At 42.8% G+C, this 17,288-nt stretch overlaps 2 protein-coding genes across 2 annotated transcripts; one reads left to right on the forward strand and one right to left on the reverse strand.

Annotated features, from left to right (window-relative positions):
• Positions 1 to 5,166: 5,166 nt before the first annotated feature.
• MYCFIDRAFT_37493 (uncharacterized protein) lies at positions 5,167 to 6,176 on the reverse strand (the record flags this gene model as incomplete). Its single annotated transcript, XM_007931486.1, has 2 exons — positions 5,167 to 5,900; positions 5,948 to 6,176. The coding sequence occupies 2 exons, from the start codon at positions 6,174 to 6,176 to the stop codon at positions 5,167 to 5,169; spliced, it is 963 nt and encodes a 320-aa protein (XP_007929677.1).
• Positions 6,177 to 6,566: 390 nt separating this feature from the next.
• On the forward strand, positions 6,567 to 8,028 carry MYCFIDRAFT_212272 (uncharacterized protein). The gene is made up of 6 exons (XM_007932106.1): positions 6,567 to 6,663; positions 6,721 to 7,075; positions 7,134 to 7,177; positions 7,225 to 7,354; positions 7,407 to 7,715; positions 7,774 to 8,028. Exons 1-6 carry the CDS (start codon positions 6,621 to 6,623, stop codon positions 7,946 to 7,948), a joined length of 1,056 nt encoding a protein of 351 aa, XP_007930297.1. The 5' UTR covers positions 6,567 to 6,620; the 3' UTR covers positions 7,949 to 8,028.
• Positions 8,029 to 17,288: the final 9,260 nt, after the last annotated feature.

A 17,288-nucleotide genomic window follows, 5' to 3' on the forward strand; every position in this document is an offset into this window, starting at 1 on the left:
GTTATAGCTTCCTCCTTATTATACTATCTATAATACATTCTACGTATCCCTCCTTAAACTATACTACTAGCGCGAAGGCGATAAAGCGCCTACTAAGTTAGAAGAAGTCTTAGCCGATAGTAAAGAGCTATAGTCTATAGAGCGTATACTAAAGTATCGGACTAGGTAAGGTAAGAAGGAGTACTTATTAAGATAGTAAGGCTATTTACCCGAGTAAGACTCGTAGGAAGCTAAAGCCGCTTTTAAGGATATAGCTAAGTTGCTAGATAAGTATTAGACTAGTATAAAGAACAAGAAGAAGGCTAAGGGCCTATAATGTCGCTAGAAGAGAACTAGGATTAATGCTACTACCGGGGCGCTATTAGCTAACTAATTAGAAGCTAGCAATTGTTAATAAAAGACAATAAGACTATACTATAATAGTAAACGCGCACCGGTTATTAACAAGCGTCGACTAATCGCCTACTCTTTTAAGAAATCTACCTCTTTACCGGCGTACCCTATAGGGCCCTCCTTTTAATATTTAGGTCCCCTTTTATTCCTTTATTCTATCGAAGCCTCGAGGCCTAGGCGATTGGCGAGGATGGCGTACGCGCGCGGATAGTAATAATAGTAATAATAATAGCGTCGCGCTACGAGCTAGCGATAGTTAGAAGGCGGCGTACGGCTATATTAGTAATAGTATTACAGAGTGTATTACTAGTTAAAGAAGGAAATTAGGAGCAAGGTAAGGTTAGCGCTAAGACGGCTAGCGCCGCTATTACTAACATTACCTGCTATTATTACTACGCTTATAGACACAACCTTACCTATACTACGAGCCTAAAGTACTATACTAACTAAGTTAAAAGATTAAACCTGTTAAGGGTTTAATTAAAACTTTAACTAAGTTAAAAGATTAAGGCTTAAAAGATTAAGTAGACTAACTAAGGGCAAAAATATAGAGCTAAGCTAGCTAGGGTCGATCTTGCGGATAATAGGTTACTTCTCGATCTTTCCGATCCTTTAAGCGAGGCGAACCTTAACTATTATACTTATAATAGCCTTTACCTATAGAAACTAGACGAACTGTGTTTTTAAAAAGATAAGATTAATTAATAATTAAAGGCTACTAAACCTAACTAATTAGGGCTAGCGAAACTACGAACAATAATAGCCCTCGTAATAATAAGAACAATCCCTCGGAAGCGGACATTTCTAGGTCTTTTAGAGTAGACGCAAAGAACTCGGATAATATTACTTAGAACGGAGGCAGTACTACAATACCTCGTACGCCTACCTATTATAGTAGGGAAGACGCGCTCGTATTATAATTAGTCGATAGTCCTTAATTCTTATAGATATATATTACTTTATTGTATATAAGGATAGCGTAGGTAGAGTTAAGCAGTATATTACGCTTAGAAGGTAAGGTTTAATATAGTTATATAATTAGGTAGTTAAGTGTTTAATTTAGCGCGGCTAAGTAGCTTATTAGATTTACTAAGTTAGTAGTAATAGAGGTTAGGATTAGAATATAGAAAGGCTACGGGGGCGCGGCCTTTAGAAGGGAAGCGTATATTAGGGCTAAAGGGGCTATACGTGATTAGTATATAACTAGGCCGAGTAAAGCTAGGGTCTCGATGCCTTAGGCAGGGCTTAGCGCTTAGCATTAGGCTAACTCTCCTACCTTCCTCCCTCTCCTCTTAGATCCTTATCGAATACTACTTATACCTACTACTACCCTATCTACCTACTAATATAACCTATATTACAATAGCTATATTAACTAGTATATTATAGGCCTTTTCTACGTTATAAAAACATTTTTCCTAATCGCGACAATCTTGTTAATAGCCTAACAGATCGCTTAGGATTGCTTAGGATTCTTAGGATTCTTAGGATCCTTAGGATTATAGGTTAAAGATCCTATCGATTCTAAGTAATCGCGAGCGATCCCTAGAACGGGCCGTCCTAAAATTCGAGGAAGTGTAGGGCCTAGGAATACCTAAAATTCCTAGGAACGCAAAGGATACGGGATCTAGAGCCCGACTATTAGAGCCTAACTACTATTACTATACTACTACTACGAGGTATTTTGGGGCATTATGTGCTAGTATATATAATATATAGCGGTTTTATAGGTTATTTTTATAAATAAATTTTTTCGTTAGGGTTTCGCTAAATGTAGCCGAGATTACGACAAGGCTTTTTTCAAAAGCCGACGCTTAATAAGCAGAACTTCATAAAAAAGTATACTCGAGATTCCTTTCTAGATTCTAAGATAACTGCTAGGTATTAAGACTTAAAAGTATATAATAGTCTTATTAGTAAGACGAGCTTTAAGTTCTATACTTTATATTTCTTAAAATAGTAAATTGTAACTTAGAAAAAGCTAAAATACTATATTACTTATTTCTTTTTCCTAGCTTTAGTTTCTTAGGAAATCTAGAAATTTTTTATTTTTTTACAATAATATACTAAAAATAGAGTGCTTTTCTACTATATTACTAAGCCGTAAACCTACTTCAAAAAAAACATACTAGAAGTAGAATTTCTAGAAAAGCGATTTTCTTCTCTTTATATCTTTTTATCTAGAAGGTTTACGGCTTAGTAATATAAGACAAAAATATTCTATTTTTAGTATAGTATAACATACTAATTTTATTATTAGGTCGATTGATCCTATCGCTAGGATCGCTTAGGATCGCTATTTAGGATTACTCGCGATTAATAGGATCGATAGGATTATTATAATCGGGAAAAATGTTTTCGTAACGTACTTGCTTTTTAGATAACGAGCAAAATAGATCAAACAATAGTAATATAGGATTGATACCCTATAGGGCTAGTTTTAGATAAGACCGTCGGAAGTCCTTATAAGCTTATATAGTACTATAAGATACCTTAATCGTACGAGGGCTAGTCGTAGTATTAAGGAGCTATTACGGTAATTCGGAGGTCGGCGTTCGCTAAGGCAGTAGAGATAGTAACGATAGCATACCCTAAGCGATTAAGTTTTCGAGATCCCTAAGGTAGTAGCGACTATTAGCGTAAGGCTAGCCTTCTAGATCGATAATAGTAGGCTCTATAGAACGTTATTTCTTAACCGATACGATATACTCCTAGTAAGCTACCTCTGCTATTACTAGCGATTTATTATACCGGGCTTCTTTGTATACTAATTCGTCCTTAACTACTTACTAGTTATAATTATAGTATTAGTTAGTAGCCCTATACTAATCTCGAATATACTTATAAGGGACCTCCCTATTAATTAGGAATATACCTATCCTCCGGAATACCGACTTTATATTATATTAAGTAAATGTCCTAGCCCGAATAGCTAAGAGTGCCTTAATAAACTTAGATATTCCGAGTTTACTAATACTACGGTATATAGCCTCTAATACCGCTTGCCTATATCTTAGCTTATATACCTAGAATAGGGCAATATCTAAAGGCTATATAAAGTATAAAGTATATAGTTATATGCCCTATAATTAAATCTTATACCGCTTTATAAAGGCTATAAACTCCTTAAAGTAGTAGGAGCCGTAATTGTCGTATAGAAGCACCCTCTATTTTTCTAGATCCTTAGGTCTTATCTTCCCCTCGAACTAGTAGATATAGTATATTATAGTATCGTCGGTTATATATCTAGACTTATTAATAGTAATTAAGAAGTTGTCTTTACCTAAGAACGAAGGTATCTTAGTTAGTAGGTAACGTTATTCTTGCCTTAGGTAGTAGACTCGGACTCGGAAGTAGTAATAGTAGGGCTATAGTAGTAGTAATAGACTTACCTTTCTTTAGTACCTATCGTTCTTATACTATTATACCTTTAATAATTAACTAATAATCTACTATCTTACCGAAGGCATTAACGGTATCTACGATAGTTATATACGTACGGTTGCTATTATAGTCGGTCTAGGCGCGCCGCTTCGTACCTATTATAACGATATACTCGTTACTATCTATTCTAGCTCGGAAACTAGTCTTATAGAAATTCTATATATTCCGCGGCCTTATACCTAGTCGCGAGATTATCGCCTTAAAGCGGCTAAACTAGCTCCTTATCGTAGAAGGATTATAGGCCTCCTTCCGCTATACCTTAATCGGCTTAGACTTAACTTTACTAAGTCTATAGCGCTTAAGAAAGCGGTTAGCCTAGTCTATACTAAATAGCGGTATTATATCCTTTAACGTCCCCTCTAGTAATAGGCTTACTAGTATCTCTATCGCTATAATAACGATTAGCGCTACTAGTAAGAATATATCTATTACGTCTCTCTTTCGATAAGAATCCGCTAGCGCTATCTCCTAAGACTCGCCTAGTTTAGTATTAGTTAATAGACGATTAAATAGCGATCTACGGCCTCTTAACTGCTAGTAGATACGAGAATATAGGCTAGTTGCCTTCTTACTCTTATAGAGCGCTTAAATACTAACCTTCTTATCTAATTTAGCCTCTAGCTTATAATACTTCGAAATAACGCGTTCTACTACTCTCTATATTCTCTCTATTTCGGTTAACCGCTTAGCCTATACTCTTTTTACCTTTTTACCCTTTTTACCCTTTTTACCCTTTTTACCCTTTTTACCCTTTTTACCCTTTTTACGCCCTATACTAAGTTTTATATACGATCCGTATAGTAGAATATAAGGAATACGAGGAATATACGCTTTAGAATAAGGTAGACGCGCCTACTAGGGATTATATAAGAAGTAGCGATAGTAAGGTCCTATAGCTACTATATACTCGGATAAACTAGCTAGTGTAGTATTTGGACTCGTGGTTTAGTACTGCACCTGCCTGGATATCTGTGTGGGACTAGAATATACCATTTAACGAGTTTTGCGTGTGGCCTACTGAGAAAATGCGATTTTACGTATAGCTGGAAACCCCGCGAACAGCGGGGAGGAGTGTCTGACGGAACCCTGGATAATCAGACAACACCTTCGCATCCTCGTCGCAAGCTCCGGCCTATGCCTGTTCACTTCGCTTCGCTCGGATTAGAAGACGAGATGCTACAAGATGTATCTACTGTGGACTTATGCAGCATCGCTGAGATACTAAATCATCTCCGCGTTGCGTCGAAGGAGGCCGCAAACTTGCGCGCCAAGACGGCCTCGATTCTTCTTTCAAAGGTAGCCATAGAATCCTGTTGCACTGCATGGCCGCTAGAGGACACCGCTCTGAAAGCCCAATGTCGGCTTGGCGATCGCTGCTTGGACGACCATCTCGAGTGTGTCCGTCTTCGCAAGGCCAATGGTCTCGTTATCGATCTTGGGATACAGAGTAGCGCCTTCGGTCCAGATTCTTCGCAGTGTGTACAGAGCTGCCAAAGGGTTTGACTGCGTCCAAGCGTCATCTTCCAACATCTTCAGCTCGGCAAGAGTGGTGCAGTCAACACTCCATTTGGCATTCATCTGCCTTTCAAATTCACGCAAGATGGCTTGCGGAGTAGTGACGAACGAATGAACGATGATCGCCTTGCCATCGCACGCTTCTGGATGCCGGAGCACCGCAAGCAGTGCTCTGCCGCAGTCGGCCATTGTTGTTAAAGCAATATTCCCATCGCCGTCTCCGAGCAATACGGCATGCCTGCTATGGACGTCAAAGGTACCGAGTTGTGGCTCACGAGGCATCGACCCTACGTAGAGATCTGCGAATGGACCAGTAACGACATAGGTGTAGGTCAGGCGGCGAACAGCTTCCGACTCCAAGAAGGCGCGAACTTTCAGCTTTGCTTGGTGAGGCTTCTCGTTTGCCGACGAGGCATTGAAAGCGATGTCGGTTCCGAACTCAGATGGAATGAATCGCACGATGCTTGGAGACTGCTCTGCAAGCAAGATCAGGTCACATTGCTTCTCGATTGCTGTCCGGCCCAATGCCGAGACCACAGTGTCGAAGCCTGTGTCTGTCAGCATATATGTCTTTCAATGAGAAGCTTGGACGTACCTTCGTATGCTTTCAGCACATCATAATTAGTATAGTTACCAACAAGGATTTCAGCTCCACGGGACTTGAACGAGTCGATCAAGTCGGCTTTCTTCGCGCATGTTTCTTGGGTGGTGAACAACCCAATACGCTCGAACTGCTCTGTCGCTGCAAGCAATGTATTGAGAAGCGTCTTCCCAACAACACCCGTGCCACCCAGAACGAGGACTTTCTTGCTTGCAGGTGCCATGTACTTGCTCAAACGTGCGTTCGCATTGCGTCAGGTTTCTCCTGATGCCTACTAGTATTCCTCCTCTCCGTAGTCAATCTCAGCACAGCTCTAGCTCCTTACTGTATCCTTCCTTGTTCTCCTTTTGCCCGTTCGGCGGGCTTCTTTTTTGGGTTTGAGAGGCCGTCGCCCATCATCGGCCGAGGCAACTAGAGCTTCAAGCCCGATGGGGTATTTTTTTCATTTCGAAAGCATGGAGGCCCCTGAGGATCTTTGAACTTTGCGGTAGTTGGCATCAGGGCTGATGATGAGGGGTTCAGTTCGTATCAACGTATCCGAACAACGGCAAACGTTTACGCGTCCTATTTACTTCTTGATTATTGTGAACGCGGAAGTGGTCAGTCCCTGTGTGAACACTGCAGTGGAAGGAAATTTTACAAAGACTTTTCTGATCAAGCAATCAAGATGGGCAAGATCGTGGCTGCAGTTGCACTGTCTCATGCTCCAGGTGACTAGCTTCAATTGCCGGACTCTGCGCACACGTTGACTTACGAATGAAGTAAAGGCGCCCTTGGATTTCCAGAGACAGCGAAACCAGATGCTCGAGCGCGCACCGAAGCTGCTGCAACTCAGCTGGGCCAGTCTTTGTCGCGAGCACAGCCCGATGTGATAATCGCATTTCTCGACGATCACTTCGAGAACTTTTACCGCAACCACATGCCAACGATAGCAGTCGGCGTTGCTGAACATCATGTCGGCCCGGCTGATCAATGGATGGAAGCTCTTCGTTTATCGGCGAAAACATATTTTCCTGGAGCACCAGATGTTGCAGAGCATGTTCTCAAGAGCCTCGTAGAGCAAGGGTTTGACGTATCGCGAACCGGCTCTACCGAGTACGGGAACAATGTTTTGATGCCATGGTACTTACGCGTGATCCACTCGTGCGATAATTTCTGACTGTCGATCGTGCCTTCACAGGGTACTCATGAAGGCAGATCTGCCAGATGTTGCCATCATCCCAGGCATGTGCAGTGTCCACCATTGATGTATGTCTTCTAACGTCTCGCAGTGTATCTCAACGTTTTTACTCCACCATTGATGAGATATTCGCGGGCGTATGCTCTTGGAGAAGCTTGTCGTGTCGCGGCCGAATCTCTGCCCGGCGATACTCGAGTGGCATTTATGGCTACTGGCGGCCTGTGCGTTCGGTATCGTAGTAGCGTTGTCGATGAGTCCTTCTGACTGAGTCAGGTCACACTGGCCTCCATACTGGTCGCCGTATCAGAACGGTGACCCGCCGCAGGACGAGTTCCTCAAGCTGATGAAGGAGTACCAGACGGTAGGGAAGAGCGTGTTGAAGCGCGTGCCGGACCTCTTCGTACAATTCGATGCGTACGAGGTGGAGATGGCGGCCAAGAACGAGTATCCGCTGAACAGCCGGCACCCGCTGGTAAACTTCGAGTGGGACCGGAAGTTCCTGGACAAGCTTTGCAGCGGCGATGCTCAGTGGTTGAAAGAGCTGACATATGAAGAAGTCGAGGAGGAGGCAGGGCATGGCGGGTGAGTGAAGAAGCAGATCAGACGTGCATGGAGGAGGCTATGCTGACGCCGGGTGCAGGCATGAGGTGTTGAACTGGGTGGCCATGTCGGGAGCCATGGGCGGCAAAGCGTGCTCGCTTGTCTTGTACGAGCCTGTGATCGAGTGGATTTGCGGGATGGCATATGTCGACTACGGGGACGCGTTCGATGGCGCGGGCACGAATGGCGTGATGAATGGTGCGAATGGCCACTGAAGCATTGAGAGACATGCTGTTGCTGTTTGATCAAAATTGCCTTGTTCCTTAGCTAATTTTAATCAAATAGGCTCACCTTTATTAGGCTCGTGCTTTTCATTAAATAAGGCCAATTTGGTCTAGTTCTAGATGTTGTTTGGTTATGTTTGTATACAAACCGGACTGTAAGATAAAGCTACTAAGTTTAGGAAAGCGGATCCTTACTAAATCTAATCTACTATTATAATATAACTACGTATTAGTATTATTATACCGGAGTAATAATAGCGACTATCTTCGCACTTAATCGAGTCGTTTCTAGTATCTAGAGTAATATAAGAACGTATTATTATATAGCTATAGCTTCTTAAAGCAAATAGCTAGAATCTAGTCCCTTATCTATAATACTAACTTTTACTAAAAATATCTTCTAACGCGACTACTAACCCTTCCTTTTGCCTAATATCGCCTATAGCGGTATAATAGAACCTCTAACTATAACGTAATATACCTATATAATTATCTATACTACGTCTAGCTATTCCGACCGTTATAGTACCTAGTTTTAATAGCTAGAATACCGAATAGCGCGCTAATCCGTTCCCTATATTAGCGTAGGTCTCCTTTAATAAATACCTTAAAAAGAAGAAGCTAAAGGGGTACGATAAGATACTAATAACTCGAGAGTACTATCTATATATTATTTAATAGATTATAGTCGATAGTATAACGCTCGGCTACCTCGAATATACTATACTTAGTAAATCCGATTATAACGAGAAGATCTAGGCTTTATACCGTTTCTAGTAGAACGATAGCAAGTACTAGCGCCTATATATAATCGAGGAGGAAGGTAGTAGTAGGAAGGTTATTTAAGAGTATAGAATCTTTTACGTTCTAGCTACTAAATACTACTAGTATGCCTTCGGATATATACGCCGTAGCGTAGTATCGTACCTTATTTGCGAGAAATTTTACGATATAACAAAGAAGGATATTATTAAGGTCCTTAAGTACTACTAGATATATACCCTAACTAATTACTACTCTACTATATAGAAGGGCGACTTGCTATAATATATATAGGTTAGAAAGACTCTCTCTTAAGTCTAAATAGATTTAATCGACTTGTTAAACGACCCTAATAGCCCTTATCTATACCTTCTATATATAAAGGACTATAAGTCTAAATTCTACCGTATTTAGGCCCTTATTTTAAGAGAAAGCGCCGAGATTGCCTTCTATATTTAGTACTTCGCCTACTTCGGAGGAATTACGGTATTATATTAAATAGATAATAGTAAAGAGTTTAAGAAGGTTATCGAGAAGTTGTTACTATTATATAGTATAAAGATCGCTTATAAAGCGCCTTATTGTTACGATATGACACTATTGCATGTACGATAGCAGGTAGCGGTTACTATCGACCGCTACGGTCGCTATTACTACTAATAGTAGGACTATTATATAGATAGCTTGCCTCGCGGCACCTTAGAGAATATATTAACTTTTGTACCGCATAACCGTTACGATACCTTCGTACTGTAACCGTGTGCCTAGTAACTTAGTAGCTTCGCTTAATACTTAGTTGGCTTCTATACTAACTACTAGTCCTCTACCCGAATCGACCCCGGTCGTTACGGCTACGACGAGAATCGACGCGATTAGCTACGGGTCCTACCGATCTTCCGCCGATTACTACGATTTAACTCCTACCCGTTACGACGGTACCTATTCGATTTACTACCCTTCCGTACTATACCCTACCGACGCGCGAGCGCCTTATCGGCGATCCTATTAGTACCCCGAGGAGACAGTAGTAGTAGTTTCTACCTTTAGTAGCAAGTGCCTACTATACCTAGGTCTAGGGGCAGCCGCTTTCCCTAGGAGGACCTACCCGATAAGCTACGCTTCTCTACCTTTAGTCGGTTCTCCGTTGTTGTCCTCCGTTTAGAGACTATCTCGCCTCTACCCTCTTACTAATAGTTTACCCGCTTGCCGTAGCTCCTTCGGACTCGCTTCTAACTCCGGTAGAAGCCTCGAAATTAGCTAAGCTAGCGGTTTAACCGCTGCCCTAGTACTACAATCTCGGATTGCCGGATATAGAGCCCTATATCCTACGTATCTGTTCCTATATTTAGAACTACGTCGATTATAGCGAGAACTTCGCGACCTAGCTTAGGGCAAAGTACGGCCGAATCGACTTGCTTGCCTTATACGTTCTATATTATTACCCGCTCGTAGGAAATCCGCCGCCTCTATAGGCTAAAATCGAGGAGCTCTACCTAGACGCCCTTAACGGTTATAACTTCCTAGGATAGTAGGTAGTAGATAAAGGAATCCTAACCAAATCGGTTAAGGAGCTTAAAGCCGCGCTCCTAACGGTGCGCGATTTACGCTATTACCGTTAATTCTACCCGGAGATCTATCTACTACCTATAGTAGAGCAGCGCCTACTAGCCCGACTGCCTTAAGTCCTACCGCGGCCTACGGTTTCGCCTATTACTATAGTAGAAACAACTATGCCGCCGGAACAGCGTCCCGGTTCGCCTAATAGCTCGCTTGAATCGGTTTTCTTATAGAGGCTACTTAAGCTACGATACCCGGCGGACGAGAATCCTTAGAAGCTAAGGGGGCCTCTATCTAAGACTTCCTCTAAGGAACTGTTAACCGGGCCTTCTAATCTGTCGACGTCGCCGTTCTAGGATATCGGTCGTAGCTAATTGCCTCTAATAAACGACGGCCTCGCCGACCCGTAGGCTAACGAGCCGCGTAGTCGTTTCTAATATCGTACCCCGGTAGACGCCTCGTAGATAACCGAGGAGATCGATAGGGCGAATATCGCTATATAGCAAAACCGTTAGCGTCGTAATTATCTTCGCGAATTAGCTAGACGGAGAGGAGTCTATCTTAATAAAGTTGTATTAGACTTTCTAATAGAATAGGCGATTTTACTGCTATCGGCTACGCGTAAGCTAAGTCCGCCCTAGCCGAACCCGGTTTAATACAATTACTAGTAGAGGGCAGACGTATATATAAATGCCCGTAGGCATAGCTACTTACGTCGGGGTAGGTTTGCGCTAGGCGATCCGCCTAGCAATCCGCCTAGTAATCCTCCTAGTAATCTACTCGGAAATCCTCCCGACGATCCTCTACTACTACTACCTAGTAACTTCGATCCGGGTAATTCCTCTCGTAAGCCGACGTAGGGTTAGCCTTTGCTCTTTCCGCTATTAGACTTATAGGGTCTACTACGGGAAGGTAAGAAGTAACGCTAGAAACACCGTCGGTATAGGGATAATCCGAGTAAAGATAGATCTTTATCTAATAGTAAGGATTCGGACGACTCCGATTAATCCTTATCGGATAACGATAGCTCCTTAGATAGTAGTTATTATAGACACGCCCGCTGTCGCAGACACCGTTAGTATTATCGGGACTACGTCGCGGAAGCGCTAGTTTCTAAAGCGAGTTATGTCTAGGGGTACTACGCCTGCCTCTAGTAGCTATAGTTCGATTTAGCGTATCTTAGGTTCTTCGATCCTCTACTTAGCGTTACGGATTACGGCGAGGGAGACTACGCCTTAGTTAGGAATAAGATAATATACCGTTCGGTATATGCTTTTATCGAAGCGGCTAAGGATTATACTTATATTATAGGGCGAGAGACGGTTCGTCTTAACCTTTCTCTTTGCTTTCGAGGGGTAGCGCTTAGTTAGTATTATAGTTACCTTTTTAGCCGCAACCGAGTAAAGCTCCGCGGCGGACATAGTCTAAAGCGCTAGGAACGTTGTCTTAGTAAGAAATAGAAGGTCCCTCCGATAAAGGCGATAGATCTCCTCGATAAGTAACGCTACGACTAGTAGGATATCGCTTTAGAGCGTTTAGTAACGGACTTTATTATTAAGACGGTGCGACTCGCTAAGGATACTAGTATACGGAAATCGAACCGGCTCTTAGAAGCTTACCGTCGAATAGACCCGCGCCTCTAATTAAATATAGACGAGCTAAATTGTCGTATAAAGGTCGATAAGTAGGTTACGTACTACGAGAAGTAGGCATTAATCTAGGAGCATATGCTTTCGTCCTCGTCTAATCGTCGCTAAGACGCTACGACTAGGAATAATAGCCGCGCTAGTAAGGCTGCCTAGTAGAACCGATACGAAGGGAACGCCTCTTATACTCTAGTAAGCTTCGCTCTAGTAAGAGCATCCTCTAACTACCGGAACCGCGATACCGACCGACCGAACCTACTACGCCTTACTAACGCCTATTAGCAGAATCGCCTACCTAACGCCTCTTAGTAGAATCGCCTACTACTAGTAGGAAATAGTAAAGGACCGTCGAAGGGTAGTAGCCCTACCTTCCTCCCGAAAGACCTAAAGCGAGTCGATTCGCGCCTATTTAATCGATAGGATAGAAAGCGTAACAATCGAGCTCGTAAGTAGGCTAACTTTGCCGATAATAGTAAGAAAGTAGGCGATACCGTAAATAATGCTAACTAAGCCGACGACGTCTATCGGGAGGATAGTTAGGAGGGTAATAGGGGAACCGACGCGGATAATTATAGCTATTTTAGTAACGCCGGAGAAGACGCCGACTACTTTACCGACCCTTATAACTCCGATTTAGGCTTAGGAGCTTACTTTACAGGCATAGGCGATCGCTCGCTATTAGCGTTAAACTCGGTACTATAGGCTAAAGCGTCCCTACTAGCGGCGATCTAACTATTTGCCTCTACGAAGTACGCTTACAAGATCTATAGGCAGCGATTTAAGTTAGGCAACCTTCTATACTAGTATATTCGTAAGGAGTATATAGGGGCGACGATGCCTTCTACTATTATCGAACGCGTATCGGCAAACCCGAAAGTAATTTAGTCGAAGGCGCCTCTGTTAGCTTAGTAAGGTTACGCATTCCGGAATTAGCAATATATAACTTTCCCCCTTCGGTTGTTACTATTTAGTGCATCTATATAGGTTTGCCTAGATACCGGCTATACGCTTACTATTATAAAAAAAGACTTCGTTTTAACCTATCGCCCGGACGTAGAGGTACGTAAGCTACGCGAACCGATCGAAATCGGCGGCATCGCCGGCGCGTATCGCTCCGGGGAATACGTCGTATTAGACATATTTGTCCTAGTAGCGAAGACAGACGGTATAGTCTCCCTAGTACGAATAACTCGTAAGGTTTACCTAGTTCCTAAACTAAAGGCAAAAATCCTAGTCGGTATAGATACGATTACTCTAGAGGGAATAAAGATCGATGTTCTCGTATAGACGGTTACTATCGCTAGTTAGGATAACGCCCGCTTTAAAGTAGCTATTAAGCGTAAGAAAGGGAAGTCGGTTTAGCGCCCTATAAGGCTAGCGGAGGATGTAATATTAGCGCCGCGCACGGTCGCCCTCGCGCTAGTTAAGTATAGTAGTAACCTCCCTAAGGGCCGGGATTTCATTCTTAACGCCGGTTTCTTAGTCTAGCTAACTAGCAATATATAGGGATTGTCGTTACAAGCTCCGCCTTTAGTAACGGCGTATAATTAGGTCGTAGACGCTAATTTTTCTTATATATATATTCGTAATAATGCGACTACTCTAGTAACGATTCGAGCCGGATAGCTACTCGGTTCGTTAAGTAATAGGACTATTGCTAGGGCCTACTATATCGACGTAGCCGACTATAGACTAGTAGGATTGAGTCCTAACGCTTTTACGGCTATATAGGATATACTAAATATATAGCGGGAATACTAGTACGCGTTAGGCGTAACGATCTACGGTAACGATAACTAAGTAGACTAAATTGCTATAGCAGTCGAGCGGTACCTAGAGCTCTTTACTAATCGCTAGACAGTCGTTAATATTCCCGAGCACGATTACATACCTATCCTAACCGTGCTAAATTACCTAGATCTGTTGCCGCCCCCCTATATAATTAACCTAGGCAAGAGGGATCGTAAAGTAGTAGACAAGATATATAACGACCTGCACCGCTAGGGGAAGATGCAGTATATAACCGAGCCTACGCCCTTCGGCTTTCTAGTGTTTGTCGTATAGAAGCGCGTTACTAACGGTAAAGGTAGTATAATTAATAAGCCGCGGGCGGTAGTCGATATACGCGCCTTAAATAAGGTAACGATCCCCGACAGCTATTAGATACCGCTCTAGGCGGACCTTTTTATATAGTTAGTAGGGTGCTAGTATATTAGCACTATAGACTACCTAACCTTCTTCTACTAATAGGGCGTAAAGCTAGAGGATCGTTACAAATTAACGATTAATACTTATCGTAGCTAGGAATAGTATAAGGTCGCTATTATAGGATATTCGAATAGTATCTAATTCGTATAGCGGAAGCTAGATTAGATCCTTCGCAACTGTCGTAGCTTTGCGTAGGCTTATATCGATAATATCGTAGTATTTTCGAAGACGTTGCCTAAGCATCTCGATTATCTAGAAGCGGTCTTCTAGAGATTAGACGCCGTAAGGATTAGCATTAGTCCGAAGAAGACTTTCTTAGGCTTCCCCTCTACGACCCTTTTAGGTTAGTACGTTAGCGGCCTCGGTCTAGCTACAAGTAAAAAGAAAATCGCAGCGATTACCTTACTTTAGTTCCTAGAGAACGTATAGAAGCTAGAGCATTATCTCGGTCTAACTAATTGGTTGCGGCAATATATCCTATACTACGCGTAGATAGCGGCGCCTCTATAGGCGGAGAAAACACGCTTATTAAAAGGGGCGCTAGTTACTAGCAATAGTCGTCGCCGGCACGTCGCCGTTACGACGCTAGGTAAGAACGATTAGCACCGTAACGAGCTAGTAAAAGCGTTTCGCTTGTTACAATCGATGTTCTACGAGCCCTCCTTCCTATACTATTTCGACCCTAACCGTTGCTTATACGCTAATATAGATTCCTTAAAAGAGTTTAGCTATAGCGCGGTGCTCTACTATGTCGATAGGGACCTAGACCCTATTCTATCTAAGGGAAAGGCGCAGTTGTTTCCTTACTACAAGGTTTAGCCTATTTTGTTCTTAAGCCGAGGCCTAACTTAGGCGGAGATACGATATTAGCCGATAGAGCTCGAATACTCGGGAATCGTATAGATAGTAAAGAAGGTAGGCTATTTAATACATGCTTTATCGAGGCCGATAACTATCTTTATAGACTACTATACCGCGGTCGGTCTTACTAACTCGGTATCGATAACTACGACTACCGATATAGGCAAGTAGAACCTAAAATTAGTAAGAGCATTAATGTTCCTTTCCTAATATCGAGTTAATATAGTTTACCGTCTAGGGCGGATATACCTAGTTCTAGACGCCCTTAGTCGACTTCTAAGGGATATAGAGTCGCTTAAGTTAACGCCGGACGAGGAGAACTTAGACCCGCTCTCTTACTATACCGACGTTATACCCTCTTCGGCCGATCTAGAGGAAGTAGCCTACTTCTATACGATATTAGTAGAGCTAGATCCGGATTTTCGACGTCGGTTAAACCGAGCGTACGATAACGACGAACATTAGTCTAGGGTTTTATAACTAGTTCGATAAGCGTAGGCGCGGAATGCTTTAGAGCGTCTCTATTCGGAGGGAGCTAATATGCCTTCGGTAACGAAAACGCTAGTTCGGTATAAGGGTAGCAAAAATCCGGACCTATTCGTAGGTAATAAGTTTAATAGTCCGCTAGGTATTCGATTCTTCGAAAGGGACGGCCTCTTATATTTCTATAACTAATCTTTAGAGCGCGAGCGGCTCTATATCCCTTAGGCCTTAATAGGCGAGATCTTCGAGTAGGCTTACGATAACCGTTGCTACTAAGGCTTTTAGCGCGTCTTCGACCGTATTTAGGCTTCCTTCTTTATATATCGACTCGCTCGCTACCTTCGCCTCTATTTAGATTATTATTACTAGTGTCTCCTTTTGCGTATCCCCCGGTATACTCCTTACGGCGAACTTTACCCGATCTAGAATACGGAGGGCCTATACTATACTATAACGATAGATCTCGTAACCGCCTTGCCGGTTACGACCGATAGTTTTAATATACTATATACGATTACTTGCAAGACATCTAAGCGGATAGCAGTCGTCCTAGGCAAAGAGGACTAGAAGGCCTACGACTAGGGTATCGCTCTAATCGATAGGCTTTGCTTAATAGATATAAGTATACTAGTAGTACTTATCGCTAATCGTAATCCTCGCTAGCTAAGCGACTTCTTTAAGGGCGTTTTCTCCCGCCTACGTACGAAGCTAGCTACGTCTATAGCCTACTACCCTTAAACCGATAGTTAATCTAAGCGGACTAACTAAACGGTCGAGACGGCAATTCGTTACTAGTTAGCGGATTATTCTAGCGAGGATTAGACGACGTTTATCCTATAGCTATAGGCTACGCTTAACAACTCCCGTAATATAACTACCAGTTAGTCGCCGAACGAGGTTGCTATAGGCGTAAGGACGAATCTCGACTCGCTCGATATACTATACGACTACCCGTATAATAGGGCGGCAGCGCGTAGTCGTATTTAGAAGGAAGTCTAGGACGCGATTACTTAGGCGAACGTAAAAATAAAAGAACGGTATAATAGTAAGTATAAGCCCCTATTCCTTAAGCTAGGCGACCGTATTATACTTCGCCTATACCGTAGTTACGAAGTGCTAGGTTAGTCGTACAAGTTTAGCTACTATTTCGAAGGGCCTTTTACAGTTCTTAAGAAGGTCGAACGACTAGCCTACTATCTCGAGTTGCCGCTATTAATGCGTATCTATCCGGTAATATCGGTTTCGCAGTTAGAAAAAGCTCCTAAAGACCTAGATTCTTTCGAGAGAACTATTAATTACAAGCCCCTGCCTGTCGTAGCTAAGGACGGTCTAGGTTCTAGCGACGAGGGCGATTCTTACGAAATCGAGCGCTTTCTCGGGCGACGGACCGTCGTCCGAAGAGGCCGGCCTATTCTCTAATACCTAGTAAAGTAGAAGGGCTATAGGAGCGCCTATAATGTATAGTATAATATCGACGACTTAACGGGCGCAGACGATCTACGCAAAATCTACGATAACGTATATCCTCTAGAGGAGGTACCGCTATCCCGAACCCTCCGTAGGGTAGTAAAGCGGACGAGAACTCGCTAGCCTTTTTTAGAGGTTGCTAGCTCCGCCGATAAAGGCGAGGCCGGGCAATCCCTCGCGGTTCGTCGTAAATCGATATAACTCCGCGGCGCGACTCCTCCTTCGGAGTCGTAATCCGCCTAGGCGTACCCTTATATCGTTATCGTAACTACGTTACTTAGGCAACCGTTATACGTAGACGCGGGCTATCCCTTATTTAGTATTAATCTTTCTAGCATCCTACGATA

Source organism: Pseudocercospora fijiensis, assembly GCF_000340215.1.
Source record: "Pseudocercospora fijiensis CIRAD86 unplaced genomic scaffold MYCFIscaffold_8, whole genome shotgun sequence".
In the NCBI taxonomy this organism is placed as follows: Eukaryota; Fungi; Ascomycota; class Dothideomycetes; order Mycosphaerellales; family Mycosphaerellaceae; genus Pseudocercospora; species Pseudocercospora fijiensis.

Bases quoted from the DNA above. Each gene is read 5' to 3' on its own strand.
- MYCFIDRAFT_212272 (XM_007932106.1), top strand. From the start codon at position 6,621: ATGGGCAAGATCGTGGCTGCAGTTGCACTGTCTCATGCTCCAG. The intron at 7,076-7,133 runs GTACTTACGCGT...GTGCCTTCACAG, and splicing joins AACAATGTTTTGATGCCATG to GGTACTCATGAAGGCAGATC. The intron at 7,355-7,406 runs GTGCGTTCGGTA...TGACTGAGTCAG, and splicing joins TTTATGGCTACTGGCGGCCT to GTCACACTGGCCTCCATACT.